Consider the following 23,257-nt stretch of genomic DNA (forward strand, 5'->3'; position numbering starts at 1 on the left):
GAATAGCTGCATTATAAAATTACATCAGGTGGGTGGTAAAATGCGATGCTGTATTAATTTGCAATTAGCATATCTTTGTCCTCCAATCTAATTACTATATACTTCTATACTAATAATCAGCTTGCTTGCTTCTTAGTAATAATTACTAATTAGTTTGTAAACAAATCAAAACCCAGTTATAAATATGTAAACGGAATTCCAAATGAAACACGTCGTTAGTATACTATTGTTTTCATCAATGTTGATAAGTAAGGTGCCAACTATACTTTTCAAAATAGAGGCTGGGCCAAATTATAATACAGTGTATTTAAATTTGTAGCATAGATAAGATTTTTTGTTTAACTAGTGCAACCAATATAATATAGTTGTCTATGAACTATTGATATTATTGTGATTCGAGCCTCGCTGTGTGCATATGTTTACAATTTAATTAAAGTCCTGCCAAATTCAGCTGGACCTTCTACATATCTTGAAGAAAAACCAATAACAGTGACTATAGAGCTTTATTTCCAAAATAAAAGAATATATAACAGATCATAAATTTCGCCATCCTAACCTCCTCGCCAACTACTATCGATACAATGTACATAATTAATAGTTATATATACAGTGTAATTAATATAAATACGATATTACATAATATTGCTTATGTCAAAGAAAAATAAAGAGATTATCTGTCAAAATATCGAAAAAATAGTAGCAGTATCTACAATGTGTAGCTAATAAAAAAGGAATGCTTCATATATCTTTAAGTTACAACTTTAATTTGTATATATATAGCTTCATAGATTTTTTAAACAATATCTATAAATATTAAATTGGTCATTACAATATGCTAAATGTATTGCTCTATTCCATGAGAAAATCAGTTTACCAGTATTTTCAGTAAACTTGATCCACCCGCAATCACTTAGCTCGATAAACGTATTCTTAAAGTTGAAACATTATATATTCTCCTCCTCTCCGTATAGATTTCCAAAATGATTAATATTCAACAAACAGAGGATTCCGTAATATAGAATTTCAATATTTAGTGTAACAAAATAATAAATAACTCTATATATCACTCTACTAAGCCACTAGATAGAAATAAATTTGCTGTGTGCAGATGGAAAGCCTCATCTAATATCAATTAATCCAAAAATTTCTACTTTGTAGGATGAAAGAGTCCCACCATCCATCTATACCCTATACTTCCGACTTTGTACATTACAATGATGAAATGAAACAAAACTTTGGAGTAAAATATTAACAACAATGTCAAGTTACATTTTTACACTATGATTTAAAACAGATAATAATGCAATTATGGTCTTCGAACTGTGGACGGTACATGTAGTGATATGGTTTATATTTTTTAATAATTTTACTTGTGTAGTAGTAATAATATAATAGAGTAGAATCTCGATAAGAAATATATTTGTGATGAGAAAACTATCAACCGATTTGAATTAGCAGATTACTTAAAATTTACAGACTTCGAAGGCTTAATTGAATTGAATTTCTATAAAAACAGTTTATTAGGTCAAAGGAAGATACAGTTAACCTGTCAAATTGGCATGGCAAGTCTGCAAAAAGTTTAACCTTAACGTCACAAAAGATCCGAGATAAACGAATGTCATTGAGTTGGGTCTAAAATAATCTTTGAAAATTTGCGGAATAAAGTATACCTTACGAATTGGAATGAAATTTTGAAAATTTGAAGTTATTAAATCAACATAAATACAAAATTTAATATCACAGAATTCGTAGTAGGTACTTAGATATCATTTTTTTTGCCAAAAAATGTTGGCATAAAAGCGGGAACTAACAATATAAGTGACGTTTTCGGAAAAACCCCCCACACCAAACATACATGTATCAAAATTTCTGTAATATTAAAGCATAGTATGATCCCTTAGTGTTCATTGGTCAATTCAGCAATATAAAATGCTTCCACAAAAGTATATTGACGTGTTTCGGGACACGTCTCAATCTAATACCTCTCACCTACGGAATAACGATCAGTCAATAAACGAAGCTGGAAAAATCATTTTCGACTGTCCTATTCTAAAAAAAATTTGAAATGTTACAGAGCTAAGCAAAACCGAAACTTTTAACCAAATCTTGTCGTGCGTCGATATAATTCGTCTAAATTGCTACATTTGACGGTTTGTTTTCAATATTCTGCATATTTACACAATGTTAGACTTTCTTAAGCATTAATTGCGATGTCCGATCATCGTTCAGTGCACTAAACCTGAACTAGGAGACCCTATATTGTCGATATCGCGTTGCGCGCGGCTTATCTTGCTCTTGTCTTTGGGCGTGCCTTGTTCGCCGGTTTCCATGGCGAACATTTTCATTTTCTCCTTGAACGAGAGCTTTTCTGGTACCGGCGTGGTCTGATTTTGATTCTTTTGCTGTTGCTCGGCCAGACGTCTTGCTCTCGGATCCCGGTAGACCTCTTGGGCTCCGATCACGCCCGGAGTGGAAGTCAAGGTACCCGGCGAAGCGTCGGTCGGAGTGGTTGGGGACGCCAACATGGATTCGGCTTGCCGAATGAAACTCTGAAACGTTAAAACGCAATTCCTCACACGGTTGACCAATTAAATGTCCTTTAACTCACAGTTACTTACTACATGTGGTAAGCTAAGGCAGTAAGCCAAGCTTTCCTAACTAAAAAATGGGACAAATAAAAGATGGCGTTGGCGCCACTATTTCGCAATTGAGCAGCCAGATTTGCTCTATTTTGACGGCAAGTGTTTTGTTAATTTCTGTTATTGTTGTTGAGCTGAGATGATAACAGAAACTAACTAAATATTTACAGGCAAATAGAGCAAATAGAGCCAACAACATTGGATCAAGGTCAAACATTGAACATCTTCTCTATTTACGTCGTGCTTACGTGATGCTCATTTTGTGTTTGTGGCTCCATTTGGTTGAAATTCAAATAAGGCGTGCCAGTAGGAGGCATCGTTTTCTAAAAAACTCTCCAAACTTAATCAAGTCATGGATATAAAGAGTTAAAATACGTCGTTTATGTGAAAACCAACCAACCAACGGCAGTTCCTTATCTCAGCAGTGATTGTTATATTGTTAAGCAGAGAATAATGTTTACACTTCTAGGTTTTGTATAAAATGTTATTTATTAATTTTGAATAAAATTTAAATTATCATCATCAAAAGTTGCAGTTAACATTATTGTAATTTACTGTAAATTGCAACGAAACATTTTCTATATGTACGTCATAATTATAAGCAGGCGCAATGTAAAATTTGCAACTTTGCCAATGTAACCCATTATTTTTATTTAATTTTAAAACCAACTATAGTAAGATAATCTGTGTCGAAATTTTAATGATAGCCTTTTGATTTTGAAGGTTATATTGTTAAAGCCGAGAAGACTACAAAATTTATAGGGGCGACAATTGGTAGCAAGCATTTCTGGTGCCAGTATTAGTGTTGGCCACTTCTTAATTGACCTGCTAATCGACCACTTTTTAAATGATTTGTCAAAAAATGTTTTAAATAACATCTTGCAGTTGTAGAGTGTTATCTATCATTATTTATTAATGATATGTATTTTATAATAAATTATTATGCGTTTGTGATGTCCAATTTACCTATAACCCTCTTCAAGGAACAACTCGATATTATAAAAAAATGGTTATTTTTTGTCAAGTTTGATTGATGATTATATTTTTTTCAAACGGACCTTGTAATTTTCGATTTTAGTAAGTTCGTAATTCAATTCTGAGCAAAAAGTATTAACTTTACCCTAAACCTATTTTTAGCCATTTTTTTGTCTGGAATGTGTCCAAAATCATTGCATGGACAGTTCTTTGAAACCAGGAAGACTTCTTCGCATGGATGAATAGCTTATTCCTAAATCCTTGTGTATTAAACTTTATCGGAAAGCATTTTTTTTTTTTTTTTTTTTTTTTAATGGAATATCTCATGAAACTGCTGCTAATATATATAATAATATAATAGTATAATAAATGACTGTGATATACGTACCTGATAAAGGAACTTCAAACTCTTTAATGCGTTGGTAGCTTCAATTTAATTGGAGTTGGCAGTTTAAAAGTTGTCTGTGCGATTGTGTGATCTTTTTAGACAATAAAGGAAAATAAACTTACATTTGGGTCTTCCCTTAAGTTTTGCTCCAGTGGCAGATTGTTGGGGGGTGGTTGGGGAGTTGTCGCGGAGTTGGAAGTGTCGAACGAAACTCTCTTAGTGCCTTCCTTGGCTCTCATAGACATCACGGCAAAACTTGAACCTCTCTCGGGAGGTGGGGGCGCCAGCGGCTCCGTCGGTGATGGTTGTCGATGATTAAGTGGCTGATTGAGTTGAGAGTTGTGAAAGTTGCTAGTATTGATAGCTGATATGTTGTTCGACATAGTATTAGTCACTCCAGGCTTCAATATTGAGGTGGGAGGTAGCTGAGAGGGTTCTTGCTTGCTGCTAACAGTCGCGGAAGGCACGGTGCTTATCACTGTCTGACTAGATACTGGTTGAGGCATATGCTGAGGTATGGGACTCTCCTAGAATATTTAAGAAAAATTATAAACCAAAATTCATCCACATCACTACAACCTTTTCAGTATCTTCATCATCTTGCTCGTTCGCTTCCATAGCTCGCCTCTGGAATTCTCTTTCCAACTGCAATACTCTGAGTTGTTCCTCCTGCTGAGGTGTCCTGTATGGCAAGGACATAAGTTCCTTAATTTGCTGTTCTTGCCATTGTCTTGCGGCTTCCCTTCTAGCCTCCTGAAGTTTTTCCTGTTCTTCACGAGCCCAGGGGTCTCTGGGAGTTTTGTTGCTCGATACTGTTTGAGTTGGATAAAACGCCATCTTGGGAGGATCCTGAGAACTGGCTGAATAGAGAGGATGAGTACTTGTAGGGGGCAGTTCGGGCGGATCTTCAGGTTTCCTTGATAATTTAGGTGTTACTGGATGACTTTTGTATGTTGGAGAAGTTGTGGAAATTGTCTGTGATGGATAGTAAGGTTGATTGACTGGAAAACCATGTTGCTGGGGATGATGACTCGAATTCAAAGACAAATTTTGCATGCTTTGCGCCAAATGCATGTTGTTATAATACTGTTGCTGCTGTTGTTGATAATAATTATTTTGTGGCAAGTGCTGAGGTCCTAGAATTCTACTTTGTTGCCGTCTCCTGACTTCGTCACCCATTTCAGCTAATTTTGCTTGACCTCTCAGAATCCTTTCTTCATTGCTTAATCGATGTTGTTGATGTGCGTGCGCGTGTTCTGGATTTTGCCTGAGCGGTTGCAAATCAACCCTACCCGCGTCGTGAGCTCTTATGTTGCCGCTACTAGCAAATCTCATAATTTCCCCTTGATGGTGGTGCTTAATGGTATCATCACTTCTAGAGTTTCTCATTTCCACATGTTCTTGGGGCCTACTTTGCTGGATTTGGGCTTCAGATACCCTAACATTATTTGTACTTGGATATCGCATCATTTCATCATGCTTTGATGCTTGCGACTGTCTAAAAACGTCTTCCCTCAATAGTCCTCCACCGGGAGTGTTATTGTAACTCCTATCTTCCATTCTCTGGCCATTTACCGGATTAATATGTAGAGGGTGTTGCGCATTGCTGGGATAATTTGGTGTGTTACTGTGAGTTGGGCTGGGGTAAGAATTGGCCTGACCGTATGAGGAATTGTAATGTGACCTGTTCACATCTTCAGGGCTCGGATAGTTTTGGGTCTGTCTCAAATATTGGTGCTGCTGGTTAGTGTAATTTGGGTTGTAATTTGGAGGATACTGCTGTGCATTTGACATGGGGTCAAAGTGAAGTCTTTGAGTCGAAGGTGGACTTTTAAGGTTGGGAATTGACTGGTGAAGGTTGGGCCTGCCGATAGAGGGCGCGGCTGAAGGAGGGTAATAAGCCGACGAGGGTCGCTGATTATTTGCTTGAGACGACTGAAGGGAGTTTTGGGAACTTCTTAAAATGGAAGCTCTGCAACGAAACAATAAAATGACAAATCGTTTCATACAAATTTGTGTTAAATTCTTTACCTATCACCTAAGTGTTGGGGCGCCGGTTCTTTGTTTCTGTAGATACTAAGATTTTGGTAAAATCCACCGTCTTGTTGTGACAGATTGTGAGTCGATCTACTTCTAAGGGTTGTGGGATTGGCAACCGGTCCGTTTTGACTGTTAGGGACGTTATTTGCGTTGATACTGTTGTTTGATGATGTTCTGCTGTATCCGTCGTTAAATGCGGCGCTTTGATTGGTTCTCGATTGTTCGGTGGGATTGTGAATTTGATGTAAAGCCGGGACTGATTTTGAGGAAGGAATTGTACGTTCTGAATCGACTCTTGACGGCAGATCCCGTTCGGACATCCTTCTAGGACCTGCGCGTTCGATTTTAGGATCAATCAACTGACGCTTACAAAATAACTAATCAGAAAAGGTGGCAGTACATCCCAAAACTATTAATTGTTGGCCAGTTGAAAATATTGTGCAAATATTGTGTTCGGAGGTTGGGTAATATAAAAAAATTTTTGCTGGAATTTACAAGGCGCAGTCTTGGGAGATTACTGGCAAATCAATTTATGATGCTAGCATCAAACTAAATTACACAGTATGTTCCTAAACGTCAAGTACATAAGGAAGATTTTAAGCCATTTCGATTTTGCAGTGAGCGTTTATTACACTATTAGTCTGTGTTTTGGCATTTCGTGTATTTGTCCTGCTTGAATGAGCTGATAAGAGATTAATAAAAAATGAAAAGAGAAGGAATATATATGAAAAAACTCACGAAAAAGTTTGAATATCTAAATGTGGGCGTTGATATAATCACTTGCTTTAATTCCCAGCATTTCGGACCTATTGATGAGCAACATTTAGGGGCGCAGCACACCGTACAAGTATCGGGGGCGCAGAACCTCCTAGAAGGAGCGATTGTGTTTTGAGGTTCCATTGTTGCAGAACCCCTTTTGTTTATCTACTCACGGCATACACCAAAGAATTCTTCCTTAAGCACATGATATTCAGGAACAGCGGATATAAAAGCTACAAAACAATAAACAAAATCAAATAACGATTGCATAGAATAGGCGACCAAAGCGAAACGAAACCAAAATGAAAAGTGCGCAACATGTAATCGTAATCTTACGATCGGAAGCGCCAGGACAAGGGGAAAAACCGGCAGCTAACCTAGCGGCAGTGTCGGAACACTCGATCGATGCGCAACTTTGAGCCTTCCTCGCGGCCTCTGGCGAGCATTCCGCGAAGCTTTTCGACACCGGACAACTTTTCTTCGCCAACCGACAGCATTTCTTCACCGTTTTCTTGCATTTGATATCCGAACAGCTTTTCCACGTTTTAGGCATGCATTTTTTGCGCATCAAAATCACTTTGGGCGACTTTGGTCTCGAGGAGTTTTCGTTGTTTTTGTATTTTTGGTTGCGGGAGCCGGTTTTCCTAACGACGATGTACGACTCGGGAAATTTTTTGTGCCTGTCCGCTTGCTGCGTCAAGCGTTCCAAACTGTCGCACCGGACCAGGTCGCTGTTGAAGGGCTTTTTGGTTTCGATCACCTCGCTGAATCTCCTGTCTTTGGGGGCGAGTTTAGGCGACTTGGGAATGTTCGTTATGTTGCTCAGGCATTTAACGTCGTCCAGTTTTTCTCGACTGTTCTTGAGGATACTTTTCAGATTAGGCTTTTCGCTAGGCGTAGAAATAGCGGGCAAGTCTTCGGATTTGGTCCCGTCATTAAAAATACAGTTCTTAAATTGACATTGGTGAGTAAAAATTGACGAATCAGAATTAAACCTAGCGGGCTTCTCCAATGTACTGTTTACGTTCGACAGAGTTTGAAGATTCGGCTCGGACAGAAACTTATTGTCCTTCAGTGTAGTGCCGCACTCATTGACATTTTCGCTGGACTTGGATCTTGCCAGGCTTATGTTAAAATCGCTTTTTGATTCCGAGCCGTTCAAGCTCCAATCGTGAAGCAATTTAAGAATTTCGAGCCTCTCGTACTCGGTCAACTTATCACCCAGGCGTTCTTCGCTCACGCTTTTGCTCCTATTGCTAAAATAGTGCCGTTTATTCAGCATGGGCACGCTCGTCGCTTTATTCTCCTTGGCCAAGTCCTTGGCGTGTCTAATTTCGAAAGGACTCTTCCAATGTTTTATGGGAGTGTCCGGATCGATCTGGCTCAAGTCCAAATTGGACTCGTATATTCCACTGTTTATGCTCGAGTTGGAACTGGACAGATCTATCATGCTACTAGACGTCGCCCTCTGCTGGCCAAATTTCTTAGTGCCGATGCTCAGGAATTTGTCAGCCACGCCTATTTTGTCAATATCGCAACAGCTTCGATTGGTGTCTATCGAAAAGCTTTTCTGCTGAGCGAATTCGTAGGCCCTGCTTTTGGCTCTGTTGGGATGAAACGCTTCGACTTTCTCGGTACGCATGCTCTGACCCGTTTCGTCGTAAGATAAGGTAACATTTTTGGGTGCCGGTTCCGAAAAATCGGTCACTTGTAAACTAAATTTCGGTTCGTCGGTTTGGATTTCGATGCGAGGTATCACGAATTTGCGCTTCTCCGTTTTGAACAGACTATCGTCGGAGCTAAAAAATATGTTTCGCTTGGGCTTTGACGCGGGCGGCGTAAAAATGCGACGATTGTGTTGCGAGTGTAACGACTCCTGCGAGCCTACGTAACTGTCGTGGTAATAGTAGTCGTAATAGTTATAATCCAAAGCTGCGTGTCGGGAAAGAAACCAACAAACATGTTAGAAACATATCCTAGCGTACTGCCAACAATGTTACGATAACGTTACGGCTAGCTTAAAGCGGAAAAAACGAATACTTTCCGTATTTATACTTCCGTAGGTGATACTGACAACATATTCCTGTTGAAAGATATTTTTCTATTTAGAATAAATATTGTAAAAAACATACAACTTATTTTTTCACTTTTTATCAAATATTCCCAACCGCTGCACTGCAAGAAATATACCATTTCAGCAATTATGTTAATTGTTATTTTTGGTTTGTTACTTGGCATCAACTTTTCATACGATCGATTTAACTTTTTAAAGTATGATTAACAAAATTTCATAAATATATTTCCTTCATTTTTCAAAGAAACTTCCACAGGCTACTGTAATACTTTTTATAAATAAAACTTCTGGATTCCTCTTTCGTCGGTTGTTGTTGAGTAGAACTTGCTAACGTTTCGCCAATCATCCTGTTGGCTTCTTCAGAGCTTGGCTGAAACTGGCTCGCATTTTACTATGTACCTGCTTTTATATTGTTTGAATCATGGGTTATCACCTCCCATTCTCAACTTTCCATTTTAAAATACACGCGAGCCAGTTTCAGTCAAGCTCTGAAGAAACCAACAGAACGATTGCCGAAAGGTTAGCTAGCTCGACTCAACAAAAACCGACGCAAGATATATGATAAAAAAATATATTTCCTTCACACCGTTTTGGATGAAAATTTGCAGATACCAGGGCCTTGAAAATTTAAATACTATGTACAGTATTTCAATTTTTCATTGTTATTGCTAGGTATCCAAGTCATTAATAGAATAATACAACGATACGGTTTTCGCACTGCTATATATACTAGATGCGAGTTTCAAAACAATATATATATTTTTTTAAAAATTGATCGCGCGTTTTATACATTTTATATATTTTATTTTTAATAATGTATAATTGTCTAAATAAACGTATAATTTGACATTTCGGTAAATATACTTCCAATCTACTCTAATTTTATTTCACTTAACATATTGTTACTATAAAAAAAATACAAACTACAGAATACAAAAAAAAAAAATTAAAATGTTTCCATGGTTACTGTCTAAATTGTTAAAAAAAATATCAGAAAGTAATGTGACGTTTTCAACCAATGACCTCTTAGCAATCAACAACAAACATGGACGCGGACACATCGTCAATAAGTTTGGATGAGGCTTTTTTACGGCAATATTTTGTGAAAATATGCCTAGATCTCGTTAAATGTTCGGGAAAAACAAGTCAGAAAGAAAATGGCGCAAAGCGCAGTTGGGTGGGTGAAATGTAGAGGCATATAATTTTATCAATCTACCTAATAGCTATATGCCATAAACCTCAACAATAATGTTATCTGGATTACTCTTTTTTGAAATATATTATAGAATTCTAGGGAAGCACATTAACAAACATTATAAATTTTTTGGATTGGAATTTTGGATTTTACATTTTAGACCATTATCTTCCTAAACGTTCAAATTCGTGATCATCAGAATCATGAGAAAAATGTCTGGCAGTGTTCCATTGTAAAAATAAACACAACTTTTGCTGAAATCTTAAAAATTATATCTTTAACAATAAACTGAGGTACGCCACTGGAGTAAATGTAAAACGATCAATGAGATTCGGTTTATGATTTATTCTAGTCATTAAAGTGTAAAATCTGAGCGCCCTGTGTTAGAATAGTGATAAGAATTTATTACATTTTGTTACGTGATCATGTCTGATTGTTCTTCTGGTAAGTAAAATGCTTTATCGGGGTTAGTCATATCGCCATTATAAATTTTAATAAAAATAAGTGATAGATAATAAACTGAGTACGCTACTGTATTCCACGTAAAACGATCTATGAGATTCGGTTTGTGATGATGATGCAAAGCGTAACTGAAGGTACTTCTCCCTGTATATCAAAAGCAAAGCCAGCAAAAACTGTTTTCAAAACGGCATCTTTTGTTTCACGAAAATCGAGCGCAAAATTGTGAAAACTGCCTCGTTCTATCTCTAATACTGGCTAGATACCCAGCAGTAACATCGAAAAATAGACAAACTGTATTATTTACAGCAATTGAGGTTAATTCTTAGGTGCACCTTGGCATCAACTTTTCATTCAATAGATAACCGATTACCAAGTAAATGTTCCTTAGGAATTTAAACTTATTTACTTATATAAATCAACGCCTAGTCAAGATAAGAGCACATTAACATTAACAACACTGGTGACAAATACTTTAACACAATACTTATGTTAAAAATCAACTAGAAGTTATAAAAAAAATTCTTACCCCTGTGAGGCGTGGGACTGGGCTGTTGCAGTAAAGTCGCCAATCCGTGATATACGGCTCCGCCCTTCGCGACTTCTAAAGTGACCACGGTCCCGGTTCTGACCAGGAACTCGGCCGCTTTTTCCTGAGTAATACCGAGCAGCGATTGACCGTCGACGGACAAAAGTTGATCACCCGCCGCCAGCCGACCGTCCCGATCCGCAGCCCCGCCAGGTACGACAGACTTTATGTATATCCCGAGCCGTTCCTGGCCCGCCCCTTTCGCCGCAACAATTGACAGACCCATCCCGCCTCCCGCTTTATGAAGTCTAATAACTTGAACCTGGAACAATATTAATATTACAGTATAAACGAAATCCAATCCTTCTTGTATCCTCCAAGTTGATTTTACAAAATGGAGGAACTACCGACCACCTTTGTCTCGGTCCTGTAGTGGCCGGAATTTTTTTCCTAGTTTAATCTCCCTAGTTTAATTAAACTTTTTACTGTATCTACGTAGGCTTGACTAATATGGTTTTCCTTTCAGTGCTGGTTTATCAATAGCAGACCAACTGGTGTACATTTTCTTGCTTGCTGATGATGAACTTTTGATAGAGGGAGACATTATAGGCCAAGGGCTTAACATTATAACCTAGTTATCAATACAAAGGAAACCGAATATATGGCTACTGACAACAACGTGTAAATGTGAAGTGAAAAAACAATAAAATACTACAACCAGAGACGCTGTATAAAAACTATAAGTAAAATAGGGCAAAGAGTTATAAGACAACTTAAGCTGCTCCTTTGGAGTGATAGAATTACGAAAAGAACCAAACAAATGATGTAAGTCAAACCTTGGGTCAATATGCACTTAAGGATCAAAACAAGGAAAGGTTGGATACCACCATCGACACTAAAATGCTCACTAGAATAGAACGGAATAGATGGCCAAAGGAAATACGGAAGAAAAGAGAAAAACCAACCAGAAGCTGACAAGATAATGTAGACAGTAAGTCAGCGATAGAGTTCATTTATCTCATTGGTTTCGAAACTTATGAGAAAATTATAAATACAAAAAATATAAAAATTTTAGGACGCACAATTTGAAATCAGCTTTATTCAAATGTGCAAGATCTCGAAACGTACGCTCGATCGGACCGAACTTCATACAATATTTCGAGTAAATTCTGGCGAGCCGTTTTTAATTTCAGTTTGTTTTTGACGTCGGGAAGTAAACACTACGATATAGAAGTAGCTGCTCAGGCATATTTTTATATGCATTTTGCTTTAATAAATAAGAAGACAAACTCGCTGGTGTCAAACGGGATCAACAATCAACAAAGTTTACTGCATGATTTAAAATTTCGGTCAGTTAGTGGAAGCTAAAAAAATTTCACAAGGATGTCGGTAAGAGACGTTGAATTTTTTATCAATTTTATCGACCCGAAAATAATGAAACAAAATACCAATATGAGAAAGATAGATTTGCAGTGAAATTAACGTTTTTGGCAACTGGGGATTCGTATAGCAGTTTGACATCTTTTTAAAATTTCCAAACAATCCATAAGTGTTATAATTTCAGATGTCTGCCAAGCCATTCTTCAGGCAAGTTATAAGGTAAAAATCATTCTGAATTAGAAGGCAATTGGTCACTTTCTTATATCTATGAACAGGCCATATTCAAACCTAATTGTTGATCGTTAAGCAATACATTTATTTGAATGTCTCATTTTGTTAATCTCCATCAACTTTTAGTTCTTATTTATTTTGATAAATGGATTTTCGTCAAGTAAAAGCCACCTCAGTTCAATTAATTGCATTCGCTTACTTCCGGTTGAGTCGTGCTTAAAGCAGACGGTGGTCGGGGGGCGTTCATGTAAACCGTCCAGTGTCCGGAACTGGTCGGTTGTGACGCGAGCCTGCACAATCCGGCTGCCTGTAGCGGATGTAAAAAGTCCGCTAACCCTGGGGGGACGCCTTGAACGACATCGCAGCTGAATCCGTCATCGGGAAGGAGGAGTTGAAGTGACGGCGCGGGATCTTCGTATAGAGTGACTTCTCTGCCCTCGGCTCGAGCCAATTCGTCCGCGACACTTTCCGCAGCCTTCGCCGCTTGTTCGAGCATGGAAGCAGACGCGATCTTCTCCCCAGGTTCAGCTAAAATAAATATGGTCAGCGATGCGCATTTACACTACCCGAATATTTACATTTATATTGCATCAGAAGAGCTCCGAGCTGCATCGAATTCAATTTAAAGCACACCGCCGATAGGTTGGCTAAATCTTCGGGCGTGTACTTGGAGGCTTGAAGCAAATGCGCGCATTGAACGATTTTAGCCAAGTGACATTCGGCGGCGAGCTCCAACCCTTGGGACTCTGCCCACGCCTGTAAATTGTGCAATCTGTTAGAGAGCTTGTGGCCGAAATTTTTCGTGCAGAGGTTGCTGTTGCTGATAACGTTGGACAGCGCTTTTGCCGATATCCAATGGAACAATTGGGAGAATAGCTGAATCGTCAAGGCCGCATTGACTCTGCACTTCCTCAACAAGTTCATGGCTCCGCTCAAGATGTTGATGACCTCTCTCGGATGATCGTCTCCCGTCACGGACATTAGATAATTCATGCCGGAGTTCAGTTCGTCGGTTAGGCAAGCGACTAAGTTTTTGAAGGCCGACTGTACGGCGTCGGCTAGCGTATCCTGAGCTTGAAGGGAGAAGGCGCTGACGTGCCTGTCGGACTTTAGAAAATGCAAAAGTTCGCTGGCGTTCGCCAGCCAAAACGCCTGCGATGTGCTCTCGGTACTTCGATCTTGAACGGTGTGTCGAATCAACATGGCAGCGTGTTGCAAAAGCAAAGTCAACTTGTGGGCCCTTTCGGTCGGTGTTAATTCGGGTCTATAATGAGTAGATGCCCTATATCTAAAAATTGTGCTTGTAAATGAGACAAAACTTATCGTTGCGTTGTTTGAGGTACCTTGCGCACAGATACAGCGTATAGGCGGGAGCTAGTCGGAAAGTAGGCGCCGTTACGTCTAAATGGGTAATCACTCGAGCCAAAAATTGCTCTTGAGGCTCTTCCGGAAATTCCAGTACCGCGGGCAAAATCGGATCCTGACCTCTGGGATATCTATCCATTCCGCTGAGCCTTAAAACGATTTTGTATTGTATGTAAATATTAAGATTTTCAGAGAAACCGCATGAAGACAATGGTAGAAATGGTCTGGTATCCAATGTTTCGTTTTGAGAGTTGGGCGATCATTTATTAACAACTAAGAAGTAAAAAAGTTTCGACAAAGTTTGAAGTTTTAAAATGGGACCAACATATACTTTGCCAGTGCAAGAAACTGCATCACACATACATTTTATCTATTGCGAAATATTATGGTAAGGAAAAATCTTGTTATAATCTATCAGCGCCTTGTGGAGTCCCTATTAAATAGTATGAGGGGGGGCACAGAACTTTCATCTAGGCCATCTAAAAGTAATAGAGAACTATATATTGCGCACTTTACTGAGAAAACCTCTTGTATTTTGGGGATATACTTGAAAGGAGCTTGTATATAATAACTGCATGTAGTTTTGTCCATTACAAATGACAAATTTAACAATTTTATTGGTCACAATTGCAACACACACAAATACAAATTGCGTAAACAGTCAGAAAAAACATTTTGTATCATATATCAACCCCAAAATATATAATGTAATACCAACATTTCAAGTTATCGTATAGTTCACGACATTAGTAATTGAGGTGCCTTACTTTTATTTTTTTGGTTTTTTATTATACTGTTGGTATGGTTTTTTTTTTACTTTTCTTTTTCGGATATGGTTTCAATGCTTCCAAACCATATATTATTATTATTATTATTATTATTATTATTATTATTATTATTATATTTATACTAATATTTAAACTTCTGTTTTACCTAGTTGCCAAATTAGCAATAACGATGTTATTGTTGTGGATTAAGTTGAATAAATTGAATATCACCACCAGTTATCAGCGTTACAATGGCATCATTTTCCAATATTAATAACAACAAAATTAACACTGAAATAAAAAATGATTCGAACAATTTGGTATATATTACTAAAATAAGCCTTGAATTTTGATTTACGCTCAGCCCCATCGTACGGTTCCGTTTAAATAAACAGTTCTTTTACAATTTCTTACAAAGATTCATGTAAAAATGGTGAACTTAAAAAAATCCCTACACAATGATCTGTGGTTTGAGTGAATAAGTTAATAGAAAAAAAAAACCTAACCTAAGAATTTTTTTTCATTGGTCGGAAAATATGAATCCTCAAATGAAAAACGATTTAAACGATTGAATTTTGATTTATGTTAGAGCCCTTCACCGTGGCACTTCCGGTTCAATCCAGATAAACAATTAAAAAACCCTACAAAGTTATTAAAAAATCAAATGCACGAAAAATATTGACAATGTTAACATAAAATTTTCAGGGCAATTTTTATTACACAAGAGGCTCCTTTTGTTGGCGTATAGAGCTCGTATAATACGTTCTGCTACTATTCATTAACAATTATTAACAACTAAAAAAAAAACACTCATTTTGGATGGGTTTTTCGTCGATTCACTTAAACCACAGCCCATTTTGTAGTGTTTTTTTTTAACCATAACTTCAAAAGCTTCAAATCAACAAAATTGCATTTCCAGACGAAACAAATTGTTTAAATAGTTGAAACAGCGGAAACCAGTTCATTCCTACCTTCGTTCTCAAACCTAGTGTCGGGTTTGATAGCAGGCGGCAATTACCTATACCAATTTCCCTCATATATTAATTAGTTTTGAATATTAGGACAACATGCACCATTCAAATTAACAATAAATCATTCGAAATGTAAAAACAGCAAATGAAAAAGAAGCCCTACCTATTTTCCGATCTAGTATCGGATCCCAAGGATCTATTGTCTTCTCTCGCGCCGCTGGTCATAGAGACGGTCTCTACGTTTCCGTCAATGTCAAAGGTGGTTTCGATATTCTCCCTAGAGGCGTCGTTAGGGCTGAGGGCTCGCGGCGACCGGCTGTTATAAATGTGCAAAAGTAAAAACGTAAACAAAAATAAGCAAAACAAAATATGACAACGGGTGGGCGAGTAAAATGACAATGCTGCGAGTCAGTAACACCAGACATAGAGCATGCACCGCAATGATCGCTAAATAATTACCTCTCGTATATTCTTCCATCGACGTTCGTCGGGGGATGTCTTGTTCGGTCCTCCTGGGCCGGATCCAGAAACCTGTTGACCATAGATAAAGAAAAGAAATAAATGATTATGTTAAATTTATTTTTTACCGGGTCACCTGATCATGGCAAAAATTGTAAATGAAACTTTTCTTTACCTGTCTAATGCCAAACAGCATTTAATGTAATGAACTACTAATTTTTTAGGATAACCTATTTTTTTCAAATAGCACTCTAGTAGGAACAAAAACAGGTACTTTTTTTGCAATATTTTAACACTAAAATTTTCAAAATTCGTTAAAATATAAGCTCACAAGTTAAGTATAACCTTCATTAACTGTATTTGTAAGAAGACTGCTAGATAGACATGTAGGAAGGCGAATTATTGAACCTGTTTTTTTTTATAATGCCTTAACTGGTGCCAGATATTTGCATTTCCTAAAAAATGAAATTGAAGGGTCGTTAGATGATTTACCTCTCGCGAAAGACCGTGTTTATGTAACTCCAGTGTTCGACCTACAGGAATTACAGAGGAGAATATCGAATGCATTTAATAGTATAACTCCAGAAATGTTACAACGAATGTAATTTCTAGAGCCAGGGAGTGTCGTATACAAAAAGGAGGACATTTTGAAAACATAATAATATCTATAAATATCTATAGCATTTACTTAATTCGAATAAATACAAAACTTCAGTTCCAAAATAAAAGAACGTGATGTTTTGTGTCAATGTAAAACTTGTCTTATAGTAACACTCATAACCATACGTTGATATACCAGATTTTCGAAATCTTGCGTTGAATTATCCCAGAAAGTGATGTTTGAAAAAATTTTATTCCCTTATTCTTCTGAGTTTCCGGTAAAGGGTGCTTGTAGCTTATGACGTACGTATACATACAACACTTACGTTAGTTTTTGACTGTATCCCAGTATGCCAATAATAAAACACGTTCAAGAAACAAATTCTAATAGTTGAATTTCAGAAGAAACTCCCTTGAATTTCATTATTTTTTTAAATACTAATCTATTTTTTCTTTCTTCTTTCTTTTTCTGCATTTTTAATCTAACCGACTGGACAATTAATAATGAATACAAAGCCACCTAAGTAATATTCGGTTGTTCGGAAAGTCATTTCGTTTTTTTTTGGGGAACATGAAAGACAGTTTTCGTATAATGAATAAATATTTTATTAAATTATATATTGGCCATTCTGGTCCAACACCTTTTGCCATCTTTCTGGCAGTAACATAATTCCCCTCTCATAAAAGTTTTGGTCCTTGCTGGCAAATAACTGGTTCAGGTGGTTTTTGACATCTTCATTTGAGGTAAAGATTTTGCCATCCAAAAAATTTTGCAGGGACCGGAACAAATAGTAGTCGGAAGGCGCCAGATCTGGAGAATATGGTGGATGTTGCAGTACGTCCCATTCAAGCTGTAAAAGTTTTTGGCGAGTGACCAAACTTGTGTGAGGTCTCGCATTATCCTGGTGGAACACTACACCCTTCCCGTTAATTAATTCGGGCCTCTTCTCTTTAAGTGAATCATTCAATTTGTCCAGTTGATGACAATAGACTTCTGAATTAATCGTTGTATTGTCCGGCAAAAGCTCAAAAAAAACGATTCCTTTGACATCCCACCAAACGGAGAGCATCACCTTTTTTTGGTGAATGTTGGCTTTTGACACGCTTTGAGCCGGTTCATCTTTTCTGCTCCTTGACCTCTTGCGTTTAACATTGTTGTATACAACCCATTGTTCGTCCCCAGAAATAATCCGCTTCAAAAATGGATCATTTTCTTGACGTTTGAGGAGCGAATCACACACGTCAACGCGACGACACAAATTTCGTTCCGTAAGAACATAGGGCACCCACACATCGAGCTTCGAGGTTAAGCCCATGCCTTTCAAATGGCCATAAACAGTCGAATTCGACAAATTTAATCTCTCACCGATCTCTCGTGTGGTTATTCGCCGATTTGCATCAACTAATGCCTTTATCGCATCTTTGTCAGCTTCGACCGGCCTTCCAAACCGTGGTGCATCTTCGACATCAAAATTGCCGGAACGAAATTTTGCAAACCAGTTCTGGCACTGGCGTACTGTTAACACGCTTTCTCCATACACATCCGTCAATTTTTTTCTCGCTTGGACAGCATTTTTACCTTTTCTGAAGTAAAAAAGTAAAATATGACGAAAATGCTGCTTATTGCTCTCCATATTTAAAAGGGCACCAACCAAAAACTACTGCGTAGAATTAATAGAACTTTTTCACACACAAACCTTGCAATATCAGCTCTCAAGACATATAATGGTTATGCGGCTTAAGTGTGAAGTTGGTTTCGAAAAAACGTAATTAAGTCCTCTGACGGGAAAAAACGAAATGACTTTCCGAACAACCTAATATTATTAATGTGAGTTTATTTTTTAACGTATTTTTAAAATTTTGGTGTCAAAATGTTCCAAAAAAAGTACCGGTTTTAAAACGTTTTTGTTCCCACTAGGGGACTATTTAAAAAAACTAGGTTATCCAAAAAAAATAATAGTTCATTATACTAAATGCTATTTGCCAAGAAAAGTTTCATTTACAATTTTTCCCATGATCAGATGACCCAATAAATAGTATTTATGATGCTCACAGCCTCCTAGACACAATTTTCAAAAATTCAATCAAAATTTAAGAAAATTAAAAAAAATGAGAAAAGCCGACCTACGTAGAATAAATAATCCCCTGAATCCAAAAATGCAAAAGAATATAGTTACTGTCGTTTCCGCTCAAACCGGAATTGCATATTGTCAAAAAATTGGACATTCAGCCTATATTCAAATTCAAATTTCAAATCGTTATCTCAAGCCTTTAAAAGTTATAGTGTTCGCACTTTCTTGTGTCATGCGGTATAAGCAGGTACCAGCCAGTTTTAGTTAGGTTTGACCAAGTCGACAAGGTGATTGGCGAAACGTCAGCAAATTCATTTCAGCAATAACGAATTCAGGAGGAATCCAGAATATTTATGTATAGCCAATTTCTTGTAGTTTGCACTACAACCGCTTGTCGCCAGCGTCGCAACAAATGACAGTTAAAACTGTCATTCGTCCTCGTAGCGTCATTCCATTTTGATGGTATTAACGGTTTCAGAATTTTCCTTTTGCATTTTATCCCTCTTTATAGCGTCATTTGATTCCGCATAATTTTTATTAACCATATCGCAACGTGAACCACAGCTCGTTTTGTAGGTAGTTTTTTCGAAGAAACCATAACTTCAATTGTTTTCCCAGACCAAACAAATAGTTGCCCGATTTTCAAAATGAAACCAATTCATTCCTAGCACTGTTCTCAAACCGATTGTGGAAAATTTTCCGCTCTTTCAGGTACTTTTTGTAGGTCCTCAAATAAGGTGAATGAAAGATTAAGACTTTGTGAATACCACGATGGTATCTGAAAAGGATGCCTGGGTGTCATTTACTGATGGTATAAACAACAAATATCCAAAGATATTGCAGAAAACATGTCAATAGGATTTAGGGAAATCTTGTTACCGTGAGTGAGGAGCAAAGCTGAGAGGTTCCACTAAGATATAAAATAAATGGAACGCAGATATCAGTCGATGGAAAGTTGCAATAATGGCCAATCAGACTAACTTTAGGAGGCATAAATTATACAGAATCCAATGCAAGACCGAAATCAACTTTCAAAAGTTTAAAAATTAGTATTTACAAATCTTCTGGATTCCTCCTGCGTCGAACTTATAATATATACTATATATAATACATACTATAACTGAAACCGGTTTCGAGAAGAAAAGTAATCGTACTCGTCAACTCACGTTGACAACACAGTAGGAGCAATTTATTTCTGTTTACATCTTTTATCTATGCTGTTGACGTAATAATTTTAAAAGTGACTACAATTTTTCAACAAAGTATAAAACGTCTTTATATTGAGATATTTAAGGGGCGCACTGCTTACCTGTAGGTGTTGCTGTTTCCGAATTTAATCAAGCTGCCGTGGGCGAGGATAGTGGTCTGGTGGATGCGCTGACCGTTGACGTAAGTGTGCGCGTCTGCGTGACAGGGCATCAGTGATGTAACGCCATCGGTGTTTGCGATGACGCAGTGTCTGGGTTGAATGTGAGGACCGTACAGTTGCAGGGCTATTCCGTTCGCAGAACCAACCTTGCAACAAGTACAATTACAAAAGTATCATATCAGACTATACTGACAGCATATGAATCACCTTTTCCGGTCCATGTGAGGTTAACTTTTGTCTTAGTAAAATTTGAGAGGGGATACGATAATGCCCTTCAGAGCCGTGTTTGTTAAATATGTCAATAGCTAGTCGAATTGATGGTGTTTATGAAGTGATTTCAAAGAGCTGTAATAAATCCATGTAAAAGTGATTCAACGTTATGACCCAGTTGGGGGCCAAATTAATTTTGCCTGGCTAGACTAGTCACCTGTGACTACTTACGAGCGGCGTGACCACAGGGATCTGAACATAGAGAAAAAAGAAATAAATTAATTCATTCTGCGCTCTTGACAGTTTTTTTTTTCTTATCATTATCATGAAAAAAATGTGGTCTACAACCTGAGTTTTAGTTTTTATGCTGTTCCAATTGACTTCTCGTGTAGATTATACCTGGAAATATCCTCGAAAAACGTACTGAATATTTCTTAAAATATCAAATATATTTTTTAAAACATTATTTAATTTATTTTATTCTAAATCCCAATGATTGTTTTCTTATGATTATTGAAAATTGAAGCAACTTTTGTTGTCGCGGTTGGTTACAATTTCTGGATCACAAGAAAATAAGAATTACTAACTGCATAATTAAAAGACTGATATATAAGTTTGAGTATTAAAAGTGCGTATTAGAAACTCGGTTATTTAATTAAATGGCCAATCACTGAATTTGAGTCTCTCAAGTTTTTCTTAGATTTCCCTAATTTATAAAATAAGTTTCCGAGTTTATGTGACAAATAACACACATAAAATATTTTTTTTAATACCGCTTGAAGAAGGATTATTTAGATAAGTGTAAAAAAATATAAAAAAAAAAACAACAAAACGCAAACGATATGTTTGCTACATGTTACATAAACAAATATGTTTATGTAAATTTCCTGACCTTTCCTGACCTAATATACATTGTAGTCCGCAACGAATGCGAAAAAAAGCAATTATGCATTAGGAAAATGTCGCTCATTAACAGATATCAGCAGATCAGCAAATATCAGATATACAGTCCATTTTTTTATAATCTCGCTAATTCATGTCATAACTTTATTGTTAGTTCAGTTTTTGAAACTTATGACCGATTTTAAATGAATTCTAACTAAAGAAGTACAGTACATTTATTTCGAAGAAACACGACGTTTTATATTTGCATTAAGAGGAGAAAATTTAAGATCATGGATTAGAAAACAATTAATCTAAATAAAAGTTACAAAAACTGCATTAACAAAATAGAAACAGGGAGACTATAGGGTGCAACTAGCGCCTCTGCGTATTATAATAAAAAATAGAATGTATCTCGAAAAACCCCCGGATTCGAGATGCGAAATCGTCACAAAATAGCGGACAAACGTCAAATTCTGTTTTACTACATTCAAAATGCGTCAATTTAAGGAACCTTTTTGTCGTTTGTGCTTATAATTTGGCCACGGCCACTTCCAATTAGCCGTCAGTCGTAAATTTGTTTCCAGGATATTAAATTGGTTTTAATTAATAACGAATTTCGAGTTTCCTTCCGTTGCAATGTTAATTAGATTTCCTTGAGTTTCGGACAAGTTTGTTAGAAGCGGGCCTGGCACGAAAGCGATTCTAATCTCAAAGTAACATTAGCCGGTGTGACAAATACACCATAACAGTTTTTGTATAATTAATCCCAACTCCACCGAGGGTTGTCCGACAATTTTTAGGCGATTCTCAAAACTGCTTTTTTGGCCCCCCACCCCTTCACTCCATCAAAAAAAAAAATGAATGTAAATTTTCAGTATTTTTTAATTATATTTTGCCATTCTGAAAGGTTTGAAACACCAAGCACGAAGAATCTATATAACCAGATCCACACTGTCCTTAAAGCTATACCTATACCTTACCCGAAAATTTATGATAAGTGTTATAAAAAAAATGAAATACAAAATTTGTTTCCGGTAAAAGATCTTTATTTTTTTGTACTCTTTCACAGGGTGGTCAAATCAAGTTATATATTATTTAAAGGAAACACCTTATATTTTAAGGCACCGTTATTAGCGACTATCTTCGGGTTTCTGAGTAATATGTTTTAGAAAATAATGGCAAGATGGCGCTCCTTATTTTTAAATGGAAATTTTCGACAATGTGTTGGGCAAAATGACAAAAGAGCCCGGATTGAATCTCGCTAGACTTCTATTTGGGGGACACTTTAAAAGACGTATATAAAAATAAGCTCATAGAATTTTTTGCATAACAACAACAAATTCGGGATGCAATAAATCATTTGCATTATTTAATATAAAATCAGTTATTTAATTTTTAAAAAGGTGTGTCAAATGATATTATTTTAAAAATAAAGCAATATATAATTGTTACAGAAATTTAAATAAATAATTATCAATACAGCAATTTCATAAAAAAATATTATACACAGTTTCAGAATTAAGGTTAATTGCGGAATTCATAAAAATCGTCAATAAATTCAAAAAGGTGCACTGCAGGAAAAATGCTCATATATTCGTCTTTTTTAAAAATCAAAAATATACAGGGTGATAGATTAAAAGTAAGTCCACCCTGTACATGTACAATGTAGATTTAAGATTCCCTTTCCCTTCCAGAGTTATTTTGAGAACCATAAGAATTCGCAACTTTGTTAATTTATGGTGACAAATTTAACGAATTATCTAATATTTAGATATCTTTACAACTTTGGGTAATTACATTCATTTAATTTTGCAGTGTACTTTGCATTTCGACAGTCTCTTGGGATTTTAAAACGATGAAGACGACTTTTCGCAGATGTTTATGTAAAAA

The 23,257-nt window shown here is 36.7% G+C and overlaps 1 protein-coding gene across 8 annotated transcripts in view; it reads right to left on the bottom strand.

Annotated features, from left to right (window-relative positions):
• Positions 1 to 489: 489 nt before the first annotated feature.
• LOC132697342 (afadin) overlaps positions 490 to 23,257 on the bottom strand; it is a 94,237-nt gene continuing 71,469 nt past the window's right edge. For 6 of the 8 annotated variants that reach the window (XM_060662762.1, XM_060662767.1, XM_060662768.1 and 3 more), the window contains 12 exons: positions 20,213 to 20,418; positions 16,232 to 16,303; positions 15,936 to 16,088; positions 14,013 to 14,183; positions 13,248 to 13,957; positions 12,869 to 13,197; positions 11,059 to 11,380; positions 7,138 to 8,733; positions 6,034 to 6,373; positions 4,582 to 5,974; positions 4,125 to 4,529; positions 490 to 2,549 (listed from right to left, as the gene is read on the bottom strand). In XM_060662762.1, the coding sequence (XP_060518745.1) occupies positions 2,226 to 2,549; positions 4,125 to 4,529; positions 4,582 to 5,974; positions 6,034 to 6,373; positions 7,138 to 8,733; positions 11,059 to 11,380; positions 12,869 to 13,197; positions 13,248 to 13,957; positions 14,013 to 14,183; positions 15,936 to 16,088; positions 16,232 to 16,303; positions 20,213 to 20,418 (6,021 nt within the window). In that variant the 3' untranslated portion in view covers positions 490 to 2,225. The remainder of the gene's footprint in view (positions 2,550 to 4,124; positions 4,530 to 4,581; positions 5,975 to 6,033; positions 6,374 to 7,137; positions 8,734 to 11,058; positions 11,381 to 12,868; positions 13,198 to 13,247; positions 13,958 to 14,012; positions 14,184 to 15,935; positions 16,089 to 16,231; positions 16,304 to 20,212; positions 20,419 to 23,257) is intronic. The other 2 variants (XM_060662763.1, XM_060662769.1) reach the window with 2 other exon arrangements.

The sequence above is a fragment of the Cylas formicarius genome, unplaced genomic scaffold, assembly GCF_029955315.1.
Source record: "Cylas formicarius isolate icCylForm1 unplaced genomic scaffold, icCylForm1.1 PGA_scaffold_1__22_contigs__length_36826433, whole genome shotgun sequence".
In the NCBI taxonomy this organism is placed as follows: domain Eukaryota; kingdom Metazoa; phylum Arthropoda; class Insecta; order Coleoptera; family Brentidae; genus Cylas; species Cylas formicarius.